At 37.8% G+C, this 20,354-nt stretch overlaps 1 protein-coding gene across 1 annotated transcript in view; it reads left to right on the top strand.

Annotated features, from left to right (window-relative positions):
- Positions 1 to 20,054, top strand: part of MCCC1 (methylcrotonoyl-CoA carboxylase 1 (alpha)) — a 20,580-nt gene extending 526 nt beyond the window's left edge. Inside the window, exons 2-18 of the mRNA XM_009865249.1 lie at positions 1,323 to 1,462; positions 1,892 to 1,987; positions 2,136 to 2,257; positions 3,256 to 3,403; positions 4,188 to 4,309; positions 5,407 to 5,518; positions 5,838 to 5,919; positions 6,727 to 6,854; positions 8,640 to 8,823; positions 10,129 to 10,238; positions 11,612 to 11,828; positions 12,918 to 13,004; positions 13,513 to 13,562; positions 15,772 to 15,909; positions 17,271 to 17,378; positions 18,357 to 18,428; positions 19,935 to 20,054. Coding sequence (XP_009863551.1) covers positions 1,323 to 1,462; positions 1,892 to 1,987; positions 2,136 to 2,257; positions 3,256 to 3,403; positions 4,188 to 4,309; positions 5,407 to 5,518; positions 5,838 to 5,919; positions 6,727 to 6,854; positions 8,640 to 8,823; positions 10,129 to 10,238; positions 11,612 to 11,828; positions 12,918 to 13,004; positions 13,513 to 13,562; positions 15,772 to 15,909; positions 17,271 to 17,378; positions 18,357 to 18,428; positions 19,935 to 20,054 — 2,036 coding nt within the window. The remainder of the gene's footprint in view (positions 1 to 1,322; positions 1,463 to 1,891; positions 1,988 to 2,135; positions 2,258 to 3,255; positions 3,404 to 4,187; positions 4,310 to 5,406; positions 5,519 to 5,837; positions 5,920 to 6,726; positions 6,855 to 8,639; positions 8,824 to 10,128; positions 10,239 to 11,611; positions 11,829 to 12,917; positions 13,005 to 13,512; positions 13,563 to 15,771; positions 15,910 to 17,270; positions 17,379 to 18,356; positions 18,429 to 19,934) is intronic.
- The last annotated feature ends 300 nt before the right edge of the window (positions 20,055 to 20,354 follow it).

Raw genomic sequence — 20,354 nt, 5'->3', positions numbered from 1 at the left:
AGTGTGTTTGTTTAAAAACTTTTGACTATTCAATTTGCATGCTGCTGGCAAAGCAAGGGGATAATTTCTTTTGTGTCTAAATTAAAACAGTTCAGGAGAGATCTGGTGAAGTTTGGACACCCTTCCCTGTACTTGAATATGTTCTGTGTAAATAGTTTGGGCAACCTTCCTCGTTGTACTCGAATGTTCCGTGTCAGTAGTTGTATCAAAAGCTACAGAGCTGGGTTAGTGCTCTCCTCTCACCCAAAAATAAAAGAAGAGGCAGCTGAGCTACTTTTGTAATACTTCTGTGTGTTTATAATTGTACAGGCAATGGAACCAAATTCAGAGATTTGTGAAATGGGCCTCAACGATAGGTATGAAGTTTAACTTCTTTTACTACTAGGTTTAATTACTCGTGTGATTTGAGTGGTTTTACAATTAGCTTTAGACCTCTTGTTGCTGAAAAACTGTAGGGTTTTTAAAATAAATGTTCAGTGTTTGGCTAGTTTTTGAAAACAGGAGTCTTACAGGAAACATCTTTTATGTGTAAACAATGTTCTGAATAATTTTATCTGTTATACTTATGTATACTCAATGAAAACTATTTATTTTTTTGATGTTTTCCTCTGAGTCCTTTTCAATACAAACGTGAAGTCTGTGAGAATTGTTTTTTAAGTGGTATTTAAGTAACATAGGAAGGAAAATAAATATTTAGCAAAATAATTTAAACTGATCCTGTTGTTAGGTTGTTTTAAAATATATGTTCTGCCTGTGAGGTCTCTGGCTGTGCTGGCCTTATATTTCTATCATGTTTTAACTGCTGTCTTTAGGCTTAGTAGAAGCTTGTATGTCACTATTTTTAAAAACAAAGCCAAAACAAACAGTACCAATAAAAAAACTTTACTGTCTTGTTATTTCTTAGTGACTGTGTGTCAGTGGGGAATAGCGCTCTTCAAAGACATGTGAATCGCTTGTGTTGGGGAGGATGAGAGGTGTTAATTGTTTCCTGATTGGTCCAGAAAGTACACAGCAGAAGTATAAGCATTAGTTTTTATGTTTAAGTGCTGGTTTAGGGTTATCATGTATTTATTGGATTCTAAAAAGAGAAAAATACTTAAATTAAACATACTTCTGCATAAGGACTCTAAGGAAAACAGTCCAGGACTAACATGGAAATGCTTTTGGGTGAAGCGTCCGTTTTTTCAGCATTGGAAAAAATGCATAAACTCTATAAATGATGAAAAAGAAATATACATTTTAAAAATGCTTTATTTCCAGGAATGTTTTTAAGGATATAGTTATTCTTATAACTGCTTACTGTGCTTCATCCTTTTAAACAGGAGTTCACACCATAGGAAAGGTTCTGATTGCAAACCGAGGAGAAATTGCATGCAGAGTGATGCGAACAGCAAAGAAAATGGGTGTGAAGTCCGTAGCAGTTTATAGTGAAGCAGACAGAAATTCCATGCATGTAGCAATGGTGAAGTATATTCGTTAATGTTGTGGTTAACATTCATTCACAAGAGTATTTCTTATTAACAAGTTCAATGTGAAAGTAAAGGTGTTAATGCAGTTAATTTTCACCTCTGTAGAGCTGCTTCCAAGTTTTCCTTGAATGAGTGAAAAGCTTGCCTAGCCTATGTGTCAGCACCTGACGGTTTTCTGGAAAGTGCCCTAAAGTTTGGCGTTCCAACTCCAGAGTAGCCACTGGAGGTTAGAGAACAGACTCTGATTTTGGCAAGAAAGTCAGAGTATGTTTCACCTCGTTGAGCCTCTCTGTGAAGAAGAGGCAGAGATTTAAACTGCTGCATGCTAGCAGTGTCATAAACAATATAATTAGCTCAGAAATTCAGTTAAATTTGCTTTTTGTTCTCTGCAGTTTGCATTATACGTATTTTTCCTGTAACAGGCAGATGAGGCGTACTGCATTGGTCCAGCACCCTCACAGCAGAGTTACTTGGCCATGGAGAAAATAATGCAGGTGGCCAAGGTCTCAGCAGCCCAGGTAAATCTTCCATTACTTCCGTGCTCTTTAGTACTTCATTTTTATCCATGGCATTTCATCTTGTGTTTCCTTAGCCCTCTACTGAAGTTGCAGGGTTTTCTAAGCTAAACTGATACAAAAATAGGCTGGTAACGTTATTCTATTTTAGGCTATTCATCCAGGTTATGGTTTCCTCTCAGAAAACACAGAGTTTGCAGAGTTGTGCAAGCAAGAGGGAATCATCTTCATAGGTCCGCCTTCATCTGCTATCAGAGATATGGGTATTAAGAGGTATCTATTTCCGCTTTGTTACTTGGTTATGCAGTTTACAGTTCGGCAAAGCTCATTTGGCTAACAAATGGCCAGTTGTTCCCAAATTGTTTTATTTTGTCAGTTTTCATTGTCTTTTTATGGCTTTCTTTAAAGAAATAAGATTTAGAATTGTGGGATTTCTATAGACGCAGGAACAATCAAGATTGTTGAGTTATTAGGATTTTTGCAGTTAAATACCTAACTGATTCTGGTTTTCCAGAACTGGAAAATCACAGTGTTACACAGGTCAGAGTTCAGCAGTCAGACTCGATGTCTTTTGTGTTGGTCAAAAGAATAGTGGAAAAGAAGTGCCGTATCATCAGGGGTTATTGTGGCTTGTGTAAAATGGGATGATGAGTTTTGTTCATCACAGAGGATCTTATTCTTAGTTACTTAGATCAAAGGGATGTTTCCAGGGTATGAAGTATAAATCAAGAATATGGAAATAACGTTATTACTGACACATGAACTGTGTAATGTTAATTTCAGAGAATTAATTTTTTATCACTTCCTAGTGTGAGAGTAAATTACCTCTGTAATTTAGCTAGTTTTGCATGCATATTTGAAGTTAAGAGTTGTTATACTTGAGTGTTTTATGGGTGGTGTGAATCCAGCTTGTGTCATGAAAAGAGTTTTGCCTTTGTAACAACTTTAAATATAGTTTTGGTTGGGTACAGTGTTGTATTTTGAAAACATTAGGTTTTAGCCTCTTGTAATGTGGACAGGAAAGATCAGCAAGCCTGAAGCTGACTGCTGCTTTTATGTGGAGAGTTTGGGGAAAAAACAATTCTTTTTGAAGCATTTGATTAATTAACAGTCTAGTTGTATTTAATCCACTTACGTAAGTAGTCCTGCTGAGGTCAGTGGAACTACTTTTGTGAGGAGAATTAACTTTGGGATCATACACAGATTTGGAGCTTAAAATAAGAAAAAAAAAATATTATTATCATTCTAAACATAAAACTGTTCTGTCAAAGCACTTCCAAAGCTATAATGTCTGCCGCTGGCGTTCCTGTTGTTGAAGGTTATCATGGAGAAGATCAATCAGATGAATGTCTAAAGGAACATGCCAAGAGAATAGGATATCCAGTAATGATTAAAGCTGTGCGTGGAGGTGGAGGAAAGGTAAAGGAACTGGTCTGTTCATCATGTGGTTGTCATGTCTTGGTGTCTGTAACGAAATATTCTAAAAGAAATCTGAAAACAAAGCAATTGGAAAAATACTTTTTGTTCAAATTTATTAGTAACATCCAGTCTAGCACTATGAAATCTCATTTCCTTTTGTTGTGCAGTCAGGCACAAGGTGAGTAGCTGGTATAAATTGGAAGAGTTTTGTTTATTTCAATGGATCTCAGGTAATTCACATAAGAGTTGTCCTATAGATTTGTTTTGTGTAAAATTGTAACTTCGTGATGGCTTCTATGACTTTTTTTTTAAATACTTTTGAATGCTGTGTAAGGAATGATTAAAAATACCGTTTAAGTATGTAGTGTCTTAACACTTTTTAATGTACGGTAAATTCCCTGTCTAAATCTGATTTTTACTCTGAAATAAATTTCTATTAAAATGACATGATAGGGAATTCATATTATTTCTGGAATAGCTGTATTTGGTTTGTAATGAAATCAGTTTTTCTCTGCCAACCTTGGAAAATTTCTATGATATTTAAGAATAAAATTGAATTTTACATTCATCTGTGTCAGTGGAATGATAATACCTTTTTTTTTTAACACTTCTTATGACACATAGATTATCTTACTGGAAGCTGATACACAATTCTGCTAGAATTTAAGAAAGAAGGGAGAAGTGTTATTATTAAACTCCTTTCTTGCTGTTTGTGTGTAATGAGGATTTTTATTGTGTACTGTGTTTTTAGATGTTTAGATAAACGTTTTTTCCTCTATTGTAGGGCATGAGAATTGCTCACTCAGAAAAGGATTTTCTGGACCAAGTAGAATCAGCTAGGAGAGAAGCAAAGAAGTCTTTCAATGATGATGCAATGCTGATTGAGAAATTTGTAGATAATCCAAGGTAAGAAGTACACGTTTTAATATAAACACTGTAATGTTAATTCTATGCTTAAGTAAACATGACGTTTTTTAGTAGTAGGGTACAAATTGGTCTTTTATGTTTTATTTGCACTGTGGCCGGTGTTAATTTATTCAAAACTGTTTATTATGTATTGGATTTCTTGTGATGTCTTTGTTTTGAATGGTAAAATTAAAATACTGCTGTTAGGGAGACACAGCAGTGGCATTCAGTGACAGTGATATTCTTTCTTGAGTGATCTTTCTTAACTCAATTTCTGTCTAGGAAAGTCACTTCATAGTACTTAAACTATAGACCTGAGTCAAGCTGTCAGGGTGTTTCTGCTGCCCTCAGGTGTCCTAAACTAGTCAGTTATTTTTTCTCTATTTTGATATTTAAAATGGAAGAGATGGTCTTTAGTACATGCCTGCCCTGTGAAACTAAGCTGATTTTTTTTTAATAAAGAACTTCTCACAGAGGTTAATTTGATATTTTTGTACTTTTACATGTGCTTTTTTTAAAGCTATAAAGAAAGGAGTTATTATCGGAAAGAAACTGAGGGCCTGCTTCTGCTGGGGGCGGGGGGCATGAGAAAAATCTCAGTAAATTCCTGGACAGTTTTTTTTTTACCAGCATCTGAGGATTATGACAGTCATGACAGATTTTTGTTTTATACATAGAATGAAGTTCAGCCACCAAATAGTTATCCTCTGAAATGGTGTGATGAAATAAATAATTTTATTTATGAGCCAGAGCTGCTGGTTTTACTTTCATTATAAAAAAAATAATTAAAGAAGAGGTGGCGGCCTATAGCTATTTATCTCGTTTATCCTACGACCTATGAAGTTTGGCTGCAGTACCTGGGATTTAGAATCTCATTTCATTTAGTGGATTGAGGAAGTCTAAACCAGTTGAAATCCTGTGCAGTAGCAGCCTCATTTCTACATTTTTGGCTATTAAAGGGCAAGACACTTAAACCTGTAATAAGCCCTGTTGCAGTGCACAGGACTGTGTACAAGTTGAAAGTTTGTTTGGATGAAGTCAGTCACGGGATTGCGGTTTTATTGAAATGTGTTGAAAGGTTTATTATTATGGAACAGGCACGTCGAAGTCCAAGTATTCGGTGACCAGCATGGCAATGCGGTGTATTTGTTTGAAAGAGACTGCAGTGTGCAAAGGAGACATCAGAAGATCATTGAAGAGGCACCAGGGGTGAGCAGAAAGTTCTTAGAACTACGAGCTGACATATTTTTAAAGTAATTGCCAACCCCTATCAAATTTATTTAACGGATAGTAATTTATTTGTAATTCTCAGAACCTGATTTAATTTTGCTGTGGAAAATGTTCTAATGGAAGAAATTGCTTTCTTAAGGCAAATGATTCTCAGGGAGAAATTACGTAGATTTCAAGTATAACCTTGATAAGGATTTCACTACAGATGCTAAATACCGCAAAATATTCATGCATAGTAGGTTTCATATCACCAAAGTTCACGACAATTTATAATCTTTTGTATTATTATTATATACAGCCCGGAATTAATCCTGAAGTTCGGAGGAGACTTGGAGAAGCTGCTGTCAAAGCAGCTAAAGCAGTGAATTATGTGGGAGCAGGTAAGTCTGTGGAGACATGGCTGCTCTAGAGGTGTGCTTTTAACTTAATAAGACTTTAAGTCTCATGGCAGATGGCATCTGATTGTTTTAGGGAATGACACACATCCCTCAATTTTGTTGAGGTTTAAGCAAGTAATGACGTAGTTGATTCCGATGTAATTACAAATTTAAATTAGCATACCTGGCCTGAGCTCAAGACCAATAGCAGCTGAAGAATAGAAAGAAAAAAATTCAGAGCAGATAATCAGCTAGATTAACTAGATTGTTGTTGGAAAGTGAGCATTATGAATGTTCCTAAGTAAGTTTGAGCAGAGGAAGGGAAAATAATTTGTCTTTCAAGTTTTGGAGAGTAATACTTTATACTCAAACAGTAAAGCCTTTAAAAGAAAAACATAACTCACTGACTGTAAAGTCCACACAACTTCCCAGCTGAAAAAATAGCCTACTAAAAGTATTGCTGCTTTATTTGGATACTTATTTTTAAAAAATATTTAAATACCCTATGCATATTCATAGTATTTTAATGAGTCCGGATGCACTTTTTAAAGTTCTGCTGAAGTGCAGCGCTTTGAAAGAAAATGACTACTAAACAGTGCAGTGTATGTAAATGTGCAGGGGAACAACCCTCCTGTTTTGCTGACCTCTGTTGTCTGACCCTTTAATATAATTTGTGTAGAATTTAATGAAACACAGTGTATCTGATTTAGCAATAATAGCCTTGTCCTGGCAGAAATGAATTAAGTGTCTTAGGACTCCATTCACAAAAAGTCTTGTTTTGGTGAAGTGCCCTTTTATTAAATGCTTCAGGAACAGTGGAATTTATTATGGACTCCCAACATAATTTTTACTTCATGGAGATGAATACCAGGCTGCAAGTAGAGCACCCAGTTACGGAGATGATCACGGGAACAGACTTGGTGGAGTGGCAGCTTAGGGTGAGTGTTACTGGATTTCACACGTGGAGTTCCTCTTGCCCATTGATACTGCCTGGGAGAGATGAGGCAGATTTTCAGATCCTCATCTCCTGTTCAACTAATAGGGTAGAGTTTCCTTGGCTCCAGAGGAACATCTCATGTTACTGCATTTGATTGTAGAGCATTGTATAGATGCTCTGAATTCCAGCAGAGTTGTCTTCCAGTTGTGTAAGGAAAAAGCATTTTTTAAAAGTCTGTTTAGAGAGGTTCTAGAGAATGTGAAAAGCAGAAGGAGTAGGGTCTTGATCTTTCCCTTGCCATACTGATTTTTTTTAAAAAAACCTATTTCAAATGTATCCCTGGCCTAAAAATCATTCTTGGATCAGGCATAGAAGAAAAACTCTTCACAAAAACATGTGTTTGATGTTATACCAGTATAGTCACATTCTAAAATAAATGTATAGTTGTGTGGACTGGAAAACAGCCTACTTCCTCACACACCCAATTTGCAGAGAGATTACTCACACATTCGAATGATAACAGGAAGTTTTGGACCTTATGGAACTAGCAATGAAAAACAATTCTGGTTAGATAAATCCAAAAGTGAGGACAGCAGCACGCACTGAGCTTAAGTAGAACGGGTAGGGGAGTGTTCAGTGTAAACAGAAAGAAAACGGAAATGGCAAATGCTGATGCAAAGACGGGGAACTTTTGGCTTCCTGGTCTCAAACAAAAATTGAGTCTTGAGTTGGAACAGGGATCATAGAATCACAGAATGGCCTAGGCTGGAAGGGACCTTGGAGATCATTTAATCCAACCTCCCTGTCATGGGCAGGGACGCCTCTCAACTAGATCAGGCAACTCACGGGGACCGAACAGGGATCAAACCCGTGACCTTGGTGTTCAGACAATACTGGAAGATAAGGGGGAAAGGTTCAGTGGCCTTGGCATGTGGCTTAATGAGTCAATAGATAAAAAATGTCTATCAGGTCTTGGAGAGACTATTTTTGTTAAATCTGTGTGGTACTGCCCTTTCTTTGAAGACTAAGTTGCGTTCGGGTGTCTCTGCCAGAATCCATAGTTTGGTGGCAGAATGCGGAGTATGGAAAACCCCTGACACTTCAAATGAAATGTTGCTACAAAATTTGTAATCGAAACTGGTGTTTTCCCATGTAGATGGAAATTGTGTAGCTTCCTGGTTAAGGGTCTCCTCTGTGATTAGCTGCAGCAGGTTTCTTGTTATTTAGTCCCAAAAAGCCCTGTGTTTTTCAGTCTCAAACTGGTGTGTTGCTGGTGTTTATTATTCCTGTAATTGTAACGTGAGTTCCTTTGAGTAATAAAATGTTTTTTCCTTCTCCATTAAAGGTTCTTAAGTTGTTACAAATCCCCTTAGAAAAACATTCCCTGAAATGTTGAGGTCCCACAGAATGTACAGAAGAATCAACAGTGTATGCCAGTAGCACTGGCTGACAGTAATCCTTTTCATTATCTGCTTTTGAAGCAATTTGTTCTCCAACAAAATCTCATGGAGAAAAAAATAGGCTCTTTTTCCATTATGTTTTAGCTATGTGAAATATTAGTAGGTCAATTTACACAATAATAATTTAAAATCCTTTGATTTGTGACTCCCAGAGAAAAGGAGCTTCAGAATTAGCGTTTTATGACCTACAGCTTTTTTTTTCTCCTTGTGCTTTTTTTAGCATGAATTTTAGTTGTTCCTGGTTGAAAGAAAGATATTTAATATTTCATACATTAGGCACTCCAGAATATTGATCTCACATTAAACAAAAAACCTATTGCTTTCAGGTTGCAGCAGGAGAGAAGATTCCCCTAATGCAGGAAGAGATTCTTCTCCGGGGTCATGCATTTGAAGCTAGGATATATGCTGAAGACCCTAATAATAACTTTATGCCAGGGGCTGGGCCGTTGTTGCACTTATCCACTCCACCACCCGATCGTTTCACCAGGATAGAAACTGGAGTCAGACAAGGTAAAAGTGAAGGCAGTGGCATAATCAAATATTTAACATCAAAAGCTTTTCTTTGTAATCATTTCCTTCTTTGGTCTATAAAATTTTGTCTGACAAGGTGTTGTTACAAAGTCAGGTCTCTAAGGAATTATTCTTGGGATTGTCCGTGTAGTTTGAGTCGTCACTGAATGTTTTATTTACCTCTTTATTTACCTGTATCCAAATTATTCTCCCTTGGATCATGCTGATTATATTCTCATCACAATTTATCAATCCTGCATTCTGATTGCAACAAGGAAAACGGAATTTGAGTGATGTTACCTCTACAAAAGTCTGCACTGAAGTTGTCCTTCGAGTTGAAAAGCCAGGGTCTCGTCATTAAGGATTAATGTTCTTTAAGGACATAGAGAAATGCGGCCATGGGTTGTGTCAGAGTTCAGTGCCGTAAGATGTGCAGTGCTGTGCACTAGCAGCTTTCAGAAATATTTGGCTTAGTGTTAGAGCATTTGATTTTGTATCGTCCTGAGTTCTACTTGGTCGAGCTACAACGATCCCAGAGGTGAACTTAAGACACAAACGAAGTCAATGTGTTTTGGTTTGAGTATTTATTCTTTAAGTGCAGAGAGAGAGAGAGGGAAGGGAGTGGGAGAGGGGAAAGAGAAAGACAAAAGCAGAAGAAACCAATACCACCGCAGAGTCCAGCAGCATCCCACAGGTCTAACATCATCGGTGGGGGAATATTCCGACTAGGTGCTGGTCTGCACTTCTTTTATTCCCATTGTCCCTGTCTTTTCTCCACCTTTTCACGGGAACTAGGCGTGATAAGTGTCCTCCTCTTGCCATAGGCGCGCTGCCGTCTGGTGGTTGTGGGCCGGGGTCTTCTGGAGGAAGGCTTGTAGTCTTCCTCGCTGTCTACTTTTCACGTTTAGCTCAGAAATTCTGAGCTGGGGACTACAAGGCGGGTTCAAAACAGATGGCCAGGTGGCTGCTCTCTTACTGACAGTGGAGTTCCTGCTTCATTATGTAGGTGCTCATGAGCAGTCCCTGTTATCTAGACTCCTGTGCAACAGTGTGTCAGTTCCTTGCTGAATTACTGCTGTGTCTGCGATGCTTCACCATATTCTCTCGCAGAACATTGCAAAAGGCCTCCTGTCCAAGCCATACTCAAGGCCTCGCAGGTGTTAGTCGCTACTAATGTTGTAGAAAGTTGGTTAATTCCTACAGCAGCAGTTTATTGCGATAAGCCTTGGAGTTCCAACTACGAGTCTTTGTGATGTTGAGACAATCCTTTCTTTCTTTGAGTCCCACAATTTTAATCTGTTCTAGGTGACGAGGTCTCTGTTCATTATGATCCAATGATTGCTAAGCTCGTTGTCTGGGCTGAGGATCGTCAAGCCGCACTGCGAAAGTTGCGCTACAGTTTGCATCAATATAATGTAAGTAGAAGGAACCCCGTGTGTGTTCGGATCTTGAGCTAACTTTGGGAATGTCTTGGGCTGACAAAATGTAGATAAAATATTACGGTCAAACAAAAGTGGTTTCTAAGGGGGATCCTGCATCGCTGCTACCATTTCAGATTCCTAATATGTTTGTGGCAGCTGTATTTTTTTCCTAATTTGCAAACTGTTTTTATTGGTGGAGAGGATGGAGATAAGTGCGAAGTCTAGTTTTACACAGATTTTTCGTACATTTGTGATGTCTGCAGTTGAATGAAGCAGCTGGGACTTTGCAGAAGAGTAAAGCTAAACTGACTTTTTCAATTGTACTGTGAGCTTCCTCAAACTTAAAAGAATTTGTAGTTGGAATTTGTATCAGATGATGTTTGTGTGTAATTTCTGGTTCATAAGAATTTATTTTACAGTTAGATTTTTTTAGACTATACATTTTTTAGACTTTTTAGTTAAAGAAATATGGAGAATTTTTAATGCTGTTGGTTCTTTTTAAGAAATGATCCGTTTTCCCCCCTATAAAAACTGCAGATATTGTATCTGTTTTCGAAAGTGGAATTCAGAACGTTTGACTTGAGGTGAGACTGAATATGATTTGTGCAGAATTAATTTACACTTTTCAATTAACAACATAAACATGATTGAGATGCTAAAAATGTTTGGCCTGCTGTTGTTTTGGCTAAAAATGAAGATTATTGCCAGTGAAAGAGATAAAATAATTCCCTTTGGGTGTTCTCGGGGTATTCTTAGTAGTTCTGTCAATAAATATTGACAGCACAGTATAGTTTACCAGTTTCACTGGTTTCTCCAGAACAGTTTTGTCTATTTTCATGTTGTTTGCTTAGGTATTTTGCAGTACAGGAAATGGATAGTATGTAGTAAATTTGTAAAAGTCACTGTTCCCATTTTTTGCTATTATGGAGTAGCTGAAATTGTTGTAACTACTTAGTATTCAGTGAGGAATGCTCTTTGAAATACTCAAAAGCAGCATTTTCCGAAACACTTGTTTTTTCCTGAGTTACCTCCCATTACTACTGCTCATAAACTTTGACTTCACAGTGGACAAGCGTAGCATTTTGAAAACAGAGTGCTTTTGTGAAAGTTGCTATTTTTGATTTTTTTGGGTTTTTTTCCTATTTTTTGAATTTTTGAATTTTTTTATTTTTTATTTTTATTTTTTAAAAGCAATGGTTTAATTCATAATAAAACAGACCAGTTACATTTTATCGATAAACATTGTGTTTTGATGGAGCTGCCTGAAGAAATATTCATCTATCATTTATGCATGAGATGAGCAGAAACACAGTCTGTTCATATATAACTTCATTTCAGTTTAGCAAAGTGCTTCTTTTTTTTTACAGATTGTAGGATTAAGCACTAATATTGATTTCTTACTGAGGCTGTCAGGACACCCACAGTTTGAGGCTGGAAATGTGCACACCAATTTCATTCCTCAACACCATGATGAATTATTTCCAACCAAAAAGGCAACCCCACATGAAGTTATGTGTCAGGCAGCTCTAGGACTCATACTGAAAGAGAAAATGCGAACAGATGCTTTTAGAGAGCAGTCAGATGGTAAGATCATTCTTTTGTTTTATTTTACTTGTGACTCGATGAGACAGTGCTGTGAGCTCATGTGCAGTTATTTAATTTGCATGCTTTTTGCCATACTTTGGGCCTGCTCAGGGTTCTGTATTCTGGCATTGTCAGATATTTAGACGCGGAGCAGGCTAGGACTTGTGCTAAGGGACAGCTATTGAATATATCACCGCTGTAACGTGCAGGCTCCTTCCCTCAGCGCTTCAGACGGCTGCTATCTGAGAGACCTTGGGGTCCATCACCAGCGTCACTGGGTACTCTTTGCTCTTTAGAAGCGTAAACAGCGAGGATCTGTCAGATTACTTCTACGGTTGACCCAAGGTCTTCAGAGATAAAATTGACTCTGCTAGGACGGGGAGGGACGGGATGGTTTAATGGAATGAACAGGACTCCAGGAGCTGGATGTTCTTGAGCTGTGACACTGTAATGGCTCCAGTGGGGCGTGTAATCACTGTTAACAAAAACTTCATACGAATCTAAGATATGCTGCCAACGGTCTTGGTAGTTTTCCTTCCTCCTCTGCTTTAGCTGTCCTGGAAACGTGAGAGAGTGGGGTTGGAAAGACTCATACGCTGTTCCCCTGCTTCAAGAGATGATGGGCTCCTCAGGCAGTATCTGATACCTGTGTATCTGTTCCATCCTCAAAAACTAGTAATAGAAAACCTCTGAGTCTCCCTAGGCTATTTGCTGCCACTTTTGACTACTCTTACAGTTGGAACCTTCACCTGAAGGTTAATCTATATCTGCTGTGTTGCAGCTGAATGCCTGTGATTTCTTGTGCTGTTCAAGGATGTGTTTGTGCAGAACAGTCGATGTCAGCCGCCTTAGTAAGTGCTGTTGGTGGTGGCGTGGTTTTTTGTGGGTTACACAGCGTCAGTTTATTCAGCATTGAAGCTTGAGTGAGGGATTGTCACTATTTAGTAGAGTGGTTTCCCAGTCTTTTATGTGCAGTATAGATGTATGGTGGTTGTAATAGTAGGACAGTGGTTTTATGGTGTAGGTTTTGAGTATTGTGTTTTGCCAAGGTAGAATGAAAGTAACTTATCTGTGTGTTTTGTGTTTTAGATAAATTCTCGCCATTTGCATCCAGCAGTGGTAGAAGAATAAATATATGTTATACAAGAAAACTGTCTCTGCTGGATGGGGAAAACGGTAAGTTAATAAAAAAGTGTGTGGAGGGAGCGGAGATAGTTTTATGCAGTTTAAGCAGGGGATTCACAGAATTGCATGATTAATCCACGCTGTTAGATATAACCCAAAATCAAACGACACTACTAATGTTCATCATTTAAATGAATGAGGTTGAGATTTTTAGAAGAGCTGAGTGCCATTGATCCTTCTTTTTTTTTTTTTTTAAATTTCACTTTGGTGTGACAGTATTCGACACTTCTTCCCATCTAAAATCTGTTCCCTGTCCAGGTAACTAAGTACAAATTTCAGAGCATAACTTCAGGTGTTCATGTTTGAAGACCAAATTATCTAGAATTCAGTATGAAATCTACAGTATGCACTACCTGAACTACTTGTTCTTTTCTTAGTATTAGTAGGCCTTTTTTTTTTTTAAACAAAAAAAGTAGACTAAATATTGTTTATATGTCATTTTTCTGTAGATCCTATAATTAAGTGAACTTACATATACATATTTTGTTTCATTAAACAGTTGTGGATGTAGCTGTAAGTTACAATCAAGAAGGGTCTTACAGGATGCAGGTACAAGTCTAATTTTTTTTCAGATACTTTGTTAGATAAAAGATGAATTAGTTTCCTGTAGACTTCTCTTGGAATTAACTGTTACTAAAGTTGTTTAGCAATTACCAATACAAGAGTCTGTTTTTGTTTTGCTTGAAGTCATTGTTGTAGACTGTTATTTTGGCCTGAAATTATATTTTCTAGATGCCTGATAGGCGTGGAAGATCTACTAAAATGCTTCTGAAAATAAATCTAAGAAAAGCATTTATTTTCCCAGTATTTAAAGATCTTACTCTTTATTTTTCCCTTCCTTAAATTTGTCTTTCTAAACGATTGGAAGTTAGATATAAATTTGCGTTTAAAAAGACATTTTTTTCACAGGGTTCCTTCCTTATTTTGTGCATGAGTTGGATCTCCTGTGGGATAAATAAAAGCTTTCTAGAGCATTATCTGTAAGATAAAACTTTTTTTCTTCTTTTGTTTTTTTGGAAGATGGAAATTGGAAAATGATTAGCAAATGAGATGAGGAATGATGAGAGTAGTAAGCCTACTGCTTAAATAATTGAATGATGTTACATAGAATTGTCTATTTCTATGCTACAGAGATCCTACAGGGTACAACTCAAGATGCTTTAAACATAGATTTTTATTTTTGTGTGTGTGCATGTGTGATAGTTTCTTAATTGTGGCTTGGGGAGGTTGTATTTTGCTGAGTGTTGTCACCTAGAGTTGGATGGGTTTTACATCTAGCGCCCAAAATGGTTGCATGCTTGAGAATGGAGCCTCTGGGCAGTTCAGCTTCTTGTTTACAATATTCAGAAAGGGAGAATTACGAGAACAAGTCTGTATTTATAAACTGCTTAGTCTGTAGACATGAGTGTACTAGAAAAATAGTGAGAAAATGATTGTGCTTTCATGTGTATGACCCTGCGTTGGGTAACTCAAACCCTTATACCCTTATTTCTCCTGATTGAATATTGAGACAACCCACATCCCTCAAGAATACCCAGGTTATTCTGAGTGTATTGATTACCTACATAATGCAGGAAAGCTTTTATATTTCAGGCTTATTTTGTATAGTGACATCAGCAAAAGATTAAAACAGAGCGAGGCCTTTTGGGGAGGGGAAGTTCAAGAATGTAGACTTCCAGGGAAGAAGGTGGAGTGGGGGTTGAGATGGAAAGGGAGAGAATCTGGAGGTAAGGGGTGGAGAAATGGAATCAGGAGTGGATCATAAGGAGGACAGTGCCCCTGGAGCGCTACACACCCTGTCCTGAGGTCAGTCAGCTCCTGGGCTGTGGGTCTGGCGAGCACTAGCAGCACTGCCCAGGGTGCTCTCCTGATCTGCACCCCTGCTCAGGATACCGACCGATCGAAGGGTTATTTTTTTTTCTCAGGGATCAGATAGGGAGTATCCTTACAAGGTCCTTATAAGGTCTTCATTCAGTGGAAAAAGCAGTATGCAGCTGTATAAATGGAAGACTGAGTTTGATCTCGTAACATCCTGAAAGACTAGCAAGTCTCTGATTCTTTGCTCACTTAGACGTAAAACTAGAGGTATCGGTTAAATGTGATACCCTTATGTTCATGTTCTTACTGCTTTTATATTCTGAAGTTGTGGGAAAGGTGTAGTTTCCACTGATGTAGTCGGAAGGGTTGCTTACAAATAAATCACCGTGCAATTTGGTCCTTCTTTTGAAGTTTTGGTGTCTGACACTGTCTCCATTACTGCTCTGCTCCTTTGTAGGTTTACTTGAATATATTGCAGGTTTTGTATTATTAAGCTTCCAAGAGCAAGGAAGTTACTTGTCTTTTGGAAAGCGTTGTGGAAACTTGTGATGTGAGGTGAATAGTATGGATTTTTCAGTTTGAAGAAAGTCAATATTGGATTCGGTAGCATCACTAAACAGAATAGTCTGGGTTTTGGTTTTGTTCTCCTGAGAAATAATATTCTTTTGTATTTGAGTGCAATTGCATAGTGTGTGATAAAAAGTGGCCTTGCAGAGGATATTGGCTAATTTTCTGAGCTGGTAACATCTGATATAGAATACATTCAGTTGTTTGAAAAGTAAAGGATACATATTTTATAAGATTTTTTTAAAAGAAATGCCCAGAATTAACTGTGAAGAATCACAGGTTATGAGTGTATACTACAATACTAACTCTTGGTTTGTCATATTATAGTTCATGAAGAGTTAGGCTTTGTCCTTATAAAGCATTTAAATTTCAGATTCAAGATAAAACGTTCCTGGTTTCTGGAGATATCTTCAAGGAAGGTGATTCAGTTTACTTGAGGTCTTCAGTAAATGGAACAGTGTGTAAGTCCAAATTGGTCATTTTGGACAACACCATTTATCTCTTCTTTCCGGTAAAGTTTATTTCTTTTTTATCATGAGTATAAAATTTTGAGAGTTTTATCCCTGTAAACGAACAATAAAAATTGCAAGAGAATGTGAAAGAGAATCATAATTTCAAATTCTTACATTGGCCCATAATGGTGTGATACTTTTTATAGCTATAATTAGAAGTTGGTTGCTTATGGCCAGTGAGTGAGAAAATGAATTACTTTTAGAAAGATAAAATACAAATAGGTGAGTCTGAATTGCAAATAATGGTGTGGGAGGGGGAACACAAAATATTTAGATGGTCAAGTATCTAAGTTTGTCATAGTACAGTAGCAATTGCTTTGCACTGGTAATTATTGGAAAGTGCTTGTAACCGATATTTTTATTTCAGTGTATTTAGTTTTTAATATTAAATGACAAGAAAGACATCAGTATTGGTCTGAGGAAGGGTAACTTCAGCTAATATTAAAAAATCGGAATTATGAGTTACTGTGGCATTATCTGCGTTGCATGAATAATAAATGCCATAAAAATGACTTGCGAAGGAGGAGGTGAGGTATCCTAATTTGCATTATTAGGCTGGTAATTTTTTATTTGCAGTTAAAAACATTACATAGCCTTAAAGTAACTCCATAAAAATGTAATGAGTAAATTATTATGTATTAGCCTCAGTAATTAACCTCTGGCTCTCAGCCTGTTAAGGCTTTCGGCAGAACGCAGTGAAAACTGCGCTGCTCCAGTGATGAGGCCAAAATATCTTGTGCTGGAATGGCAAAGCTCAGTTTTCCTGTGGTACCAGACTGGAGTCTGAGGGGGGTCTAGGAGAAATCACAGGAGTTTTAGGACGTCACAGAGAAAGAGTTTTGGAAAACTCTGGGTAGCAAGTCTGAGAGGAATTGGCATTTTGAGTGACGGTGAGAATTTTTGCTAAGCTCAACGCTGAATCTGTTGGATTGTGAAATGCTCCTGCTGATAACAGGCAACAAAGATGCCAGTGTCTTTCTTAACTTGTTGCAGTGACCTGCTCACCCCTTACACGAACAGCCTTTACCTCTTTTTGTAAAACCTTCCGTGCTGTTGCTGCATGAGTAGGGAGGGTGTGGGTTTGGGACAAGGGCCCACGTGGAGCCTCCTCTTCACTGGGGTAGGTCCTTCCTTACTGGTCCTCAGCAGCTGCAGGAGTGGCTTTTTCAGGTCTTAGATGTTGGCAAAGTAGTCGGCGTGCCGACAGGCCTTCTGCGGCGCTGGCCCCGGCAGCCTGCCACCTAAAAGGGTTGACTGATTTACCTAAAGCTGGGTCTGTTCTTCCCAGGTATGCAGCATGTCTACTAGTGATATTACTTTTATGTTCTTAACTTAAATGCCATTGATTTTATGCCTGCAGGAAGGCAGCGCTCAGATCGGCCTTCCTGTACCCAAGTACTTGTCTGCAGTGAGCTCAGTGGGAGTGCAGAGCGGTGCTGTAGCGCCCATGACAGGCACAGTTGAAAAGGTAATTGTAGAAAAACGGGTAGGAAATGAATTCTCCAATGTATATCCAGGTTCACTCTTCCAAAAATGGTGATTACTTCTGTACTGCCAGGAAAGAATCAGGGCCAGAAGCGCCAATGCTGCGCAACTTCTCCTGATAGGAGAGATTTTTCAGCAGCAACCCAAGAGTTTTTCAGTCTCCTTTTTCTAGAGCTCTGGAAGTTCTGAATATTTAACTAATCCTACTGCTTCAATAATTTTTTCTTCATCTTAATTTCTTTCTAAGTGGGAGTTCCCTGCAGTGTTACAGGCTGTTTGATCCATTTCGTCTAACCAAAAGAGGGAGATGCTTGATACACTGGCAAAAAAAAGAAATATTCAGAAATGCCTTTTTTTTTCAAGCTGTGTGTTTTTCTGCTTCTGTTTCTAGTTTTGTTTCTTTTTCTTTAGCTCAGCAAGTCTTGTGTATTTCTTGGTACAGCGACAGAGAGATTTCCAGGAGAGTTTAGTAAAGGCTTCTGTCAGCAGTAAAAAGGCATGAACTCTTTCAGAGGGTGGAGTAGACTGAACATACATCTCTCACATATTGAATGAATACTCTAAATCAGTTATTGTAGAAAAACTAGGTGGTTCTGGCAATCTTTCTGGATTCTGTTTTAAAAACAGCTTTCGGGACTGGCTCTAGGAAGAGATTTTTGCATTTTCTTGAAGTAGAAGCTCTTAAGCCCGGAAAAGGTACAAGATCTGCTGACTCTCCTAGAGCTGCTTCTTTGATACATAAATGGTTCCTGGTCATCCTGTTACCTGCTGCTGACCCTCCTTTGGTAGCCTCTGAGTTCCCTAGAGTATTATCTAGGGAGCTCAGATACTCAGTTCAACAATACTAAAGATACGAGGCTGTCTACAGTCATCCAGTGGGTGGTGCTAGCCAAGATTCATCTGATGATTTTTAATGGTAGACACATGCATGTTTTTTTCGCAATTTTCTCTTGAATTGTAGGTGTTTGTGAAAGCAGGGGATAAGGTTCAGATTGGAGACCCTCTAATGGTTATGATAGCGATGAAAATGGAGGTAAGTAACATATAAAAGGATTTAATTACTGAGAAAATAAAATTCTGGTCAGAATTTAATCACTTCTGTCTGATTATTGAATTATGGTGCAGACTGTAACTTGTAGACGTCAGTATCACTTCATGTGCTGTCGAACAAGTGTTATGTCTGAGCGGATTTGAGAGGATTATATTTGCTGTTATTAACAAATGATGATTATGTAATCCATGGTACTCTGCAGATGTTTTAACATTGATTTGGTTAGCTTTGTCAACCCTGCTCTCTTCTCCTTTCATTTTTCTAGCAGAAAACTGTCCAGGTGTCTCTCTTGCTCACTGTGATATAAGCGTATATTATGTCTGCAGTCCCTTCATGCAGAAATTTAGCTAATGGAGGCCTTGTAAATATGCCGAGGATTTTTCTTTTTATTCGTAATATTTTTATTATGATTTACATGAAGTTTTACCAGGCGTACACTAAAGATTCTTTGTAATTGTCCAAGCAGCACTGACCTTCAGTGGTCTAGCATTTGGTCTTTGTGTCTTGACAAAGTTGCTTGACCACGGGTCAGATTGCTTGAACTACAGCTTTTGTAGTCTGAACTGGTTTGGTTTAGCTATTAGTTTATTTTAAACTTCCGTTTGTGGTAGCAAAATTAATATTGTTGAGAAGGTTTGCTTTCCCTTATCATGTCCTTTTATGAATTACACTAAAAATACATGAAAGACAACAACTGTGTCCTAAAAAAATTACACCTGAAATTATTTGCAGTTGGATGCTAAATGTTTGTGCCTTCCCAGCTGATACCTCAGACTGACATTTTGAGTTGTTCTCTTTTTCAGTGCTATTGAAATATAAAAAGTAAAAATTTATAAAGCAAATTATTATTTAAATGAATCCTTGCTTAGATGTGAGGATTTAATATCCAATATTAAATATTTTGATTTTAGACTAACCTTATGTGGAAAACTACCAAGAAATAAAACTTCAGTGGAAGACTAACCTGATGCAATAGCAAGTAGACCAATTTGGAAATTGGCACCTAAACATGCTCCTCCTTTGCTCTCACTAGTAGCTGTATTTGTATTTCATCTGGATTTTGCCAAATACCTGTTCAATAAAGACCCCTCCTGGCCAGCAAACGAAAATATCATTAGTAAATCTGCAGATTCCTCCTAAGGGAACAAGGCTGCTCTATGATTAACATTTTGGACTAAAACTGTATTATTTCTGCCTGGTATTTAATAACAAAAAGTATTACTGAAGTAAAATAATATTCTGCTTTTCATACTTCAAAATATAATAGAGCATTTTTTGTCCTTGGTATACTCATCAAAATAAAACTTGAAAAAGGACTAGGATAACATTTTTAAAAGGAGGTTTAAAATAAATATACCCGTGTCATAGGGAGTAATTAAGTGTGTTCTGTTTTAATTGCACCAAAGAGTAGTATTGTTATTTGCTGAGGGGGGCAGAATGAGGAAGGAGAGTGCTCTGCTGGTTCACTGTCGCTCTGTTTCCGTGCAGCACACCATAAGGGCTCCAAAGGCAGGAGTGATAAAAAAGGTTAATTTCCAAGAAGGTGCCCAGGCCGACAGACATGCTCCATTAGTTGAATTCGAGGATGAAGAGGCCACATCAAAATGAAATTCAAGGATGGTGCATTTCATTTTTTTTTTTTTTTCTACTTTGCTGATTTTCTCTCAGGAGAAGATCTCTTCACGTTTTCAGCAAACCGTTTTGTATCCTAAGATTGAGGAATTGGTTTCCTCCGCACTTCTTGCCTAGTTGGACTGTAAATTATGCTGACTTTACTGAAATGTGGATGTCACTGTACTGTAATTGTATATGTAACTCGTGGACCTACGTGATTGTCGTTTGGTGGTTGTTTGCCTGTGAAGAGGCGTTAGGCTGGAGAAAGATGTGGAACTCTTAAACTCTTAGAGA

This window comes from Apaloderma vittatum, unplaced genomic scaffold, assembly GCF_000703405.1.
Source record: "Apaloderma vittatum isolate BGI_N311 unplaced genomic scaffold, ASM70340v1 scaffold2622, whole genome shotgun sequence".
In the NCBI taxonomy this organism is placed as follows: domain Eukaryota; kingdom Metazoa; phylum Chordata; class Aves; order Trogoniformes; family Trogonidae; genus Apaloderma; species Apaloderma vittatum.
This window is presented reverse-complemented; position numbering and strand designations above follow the sequence as displayed.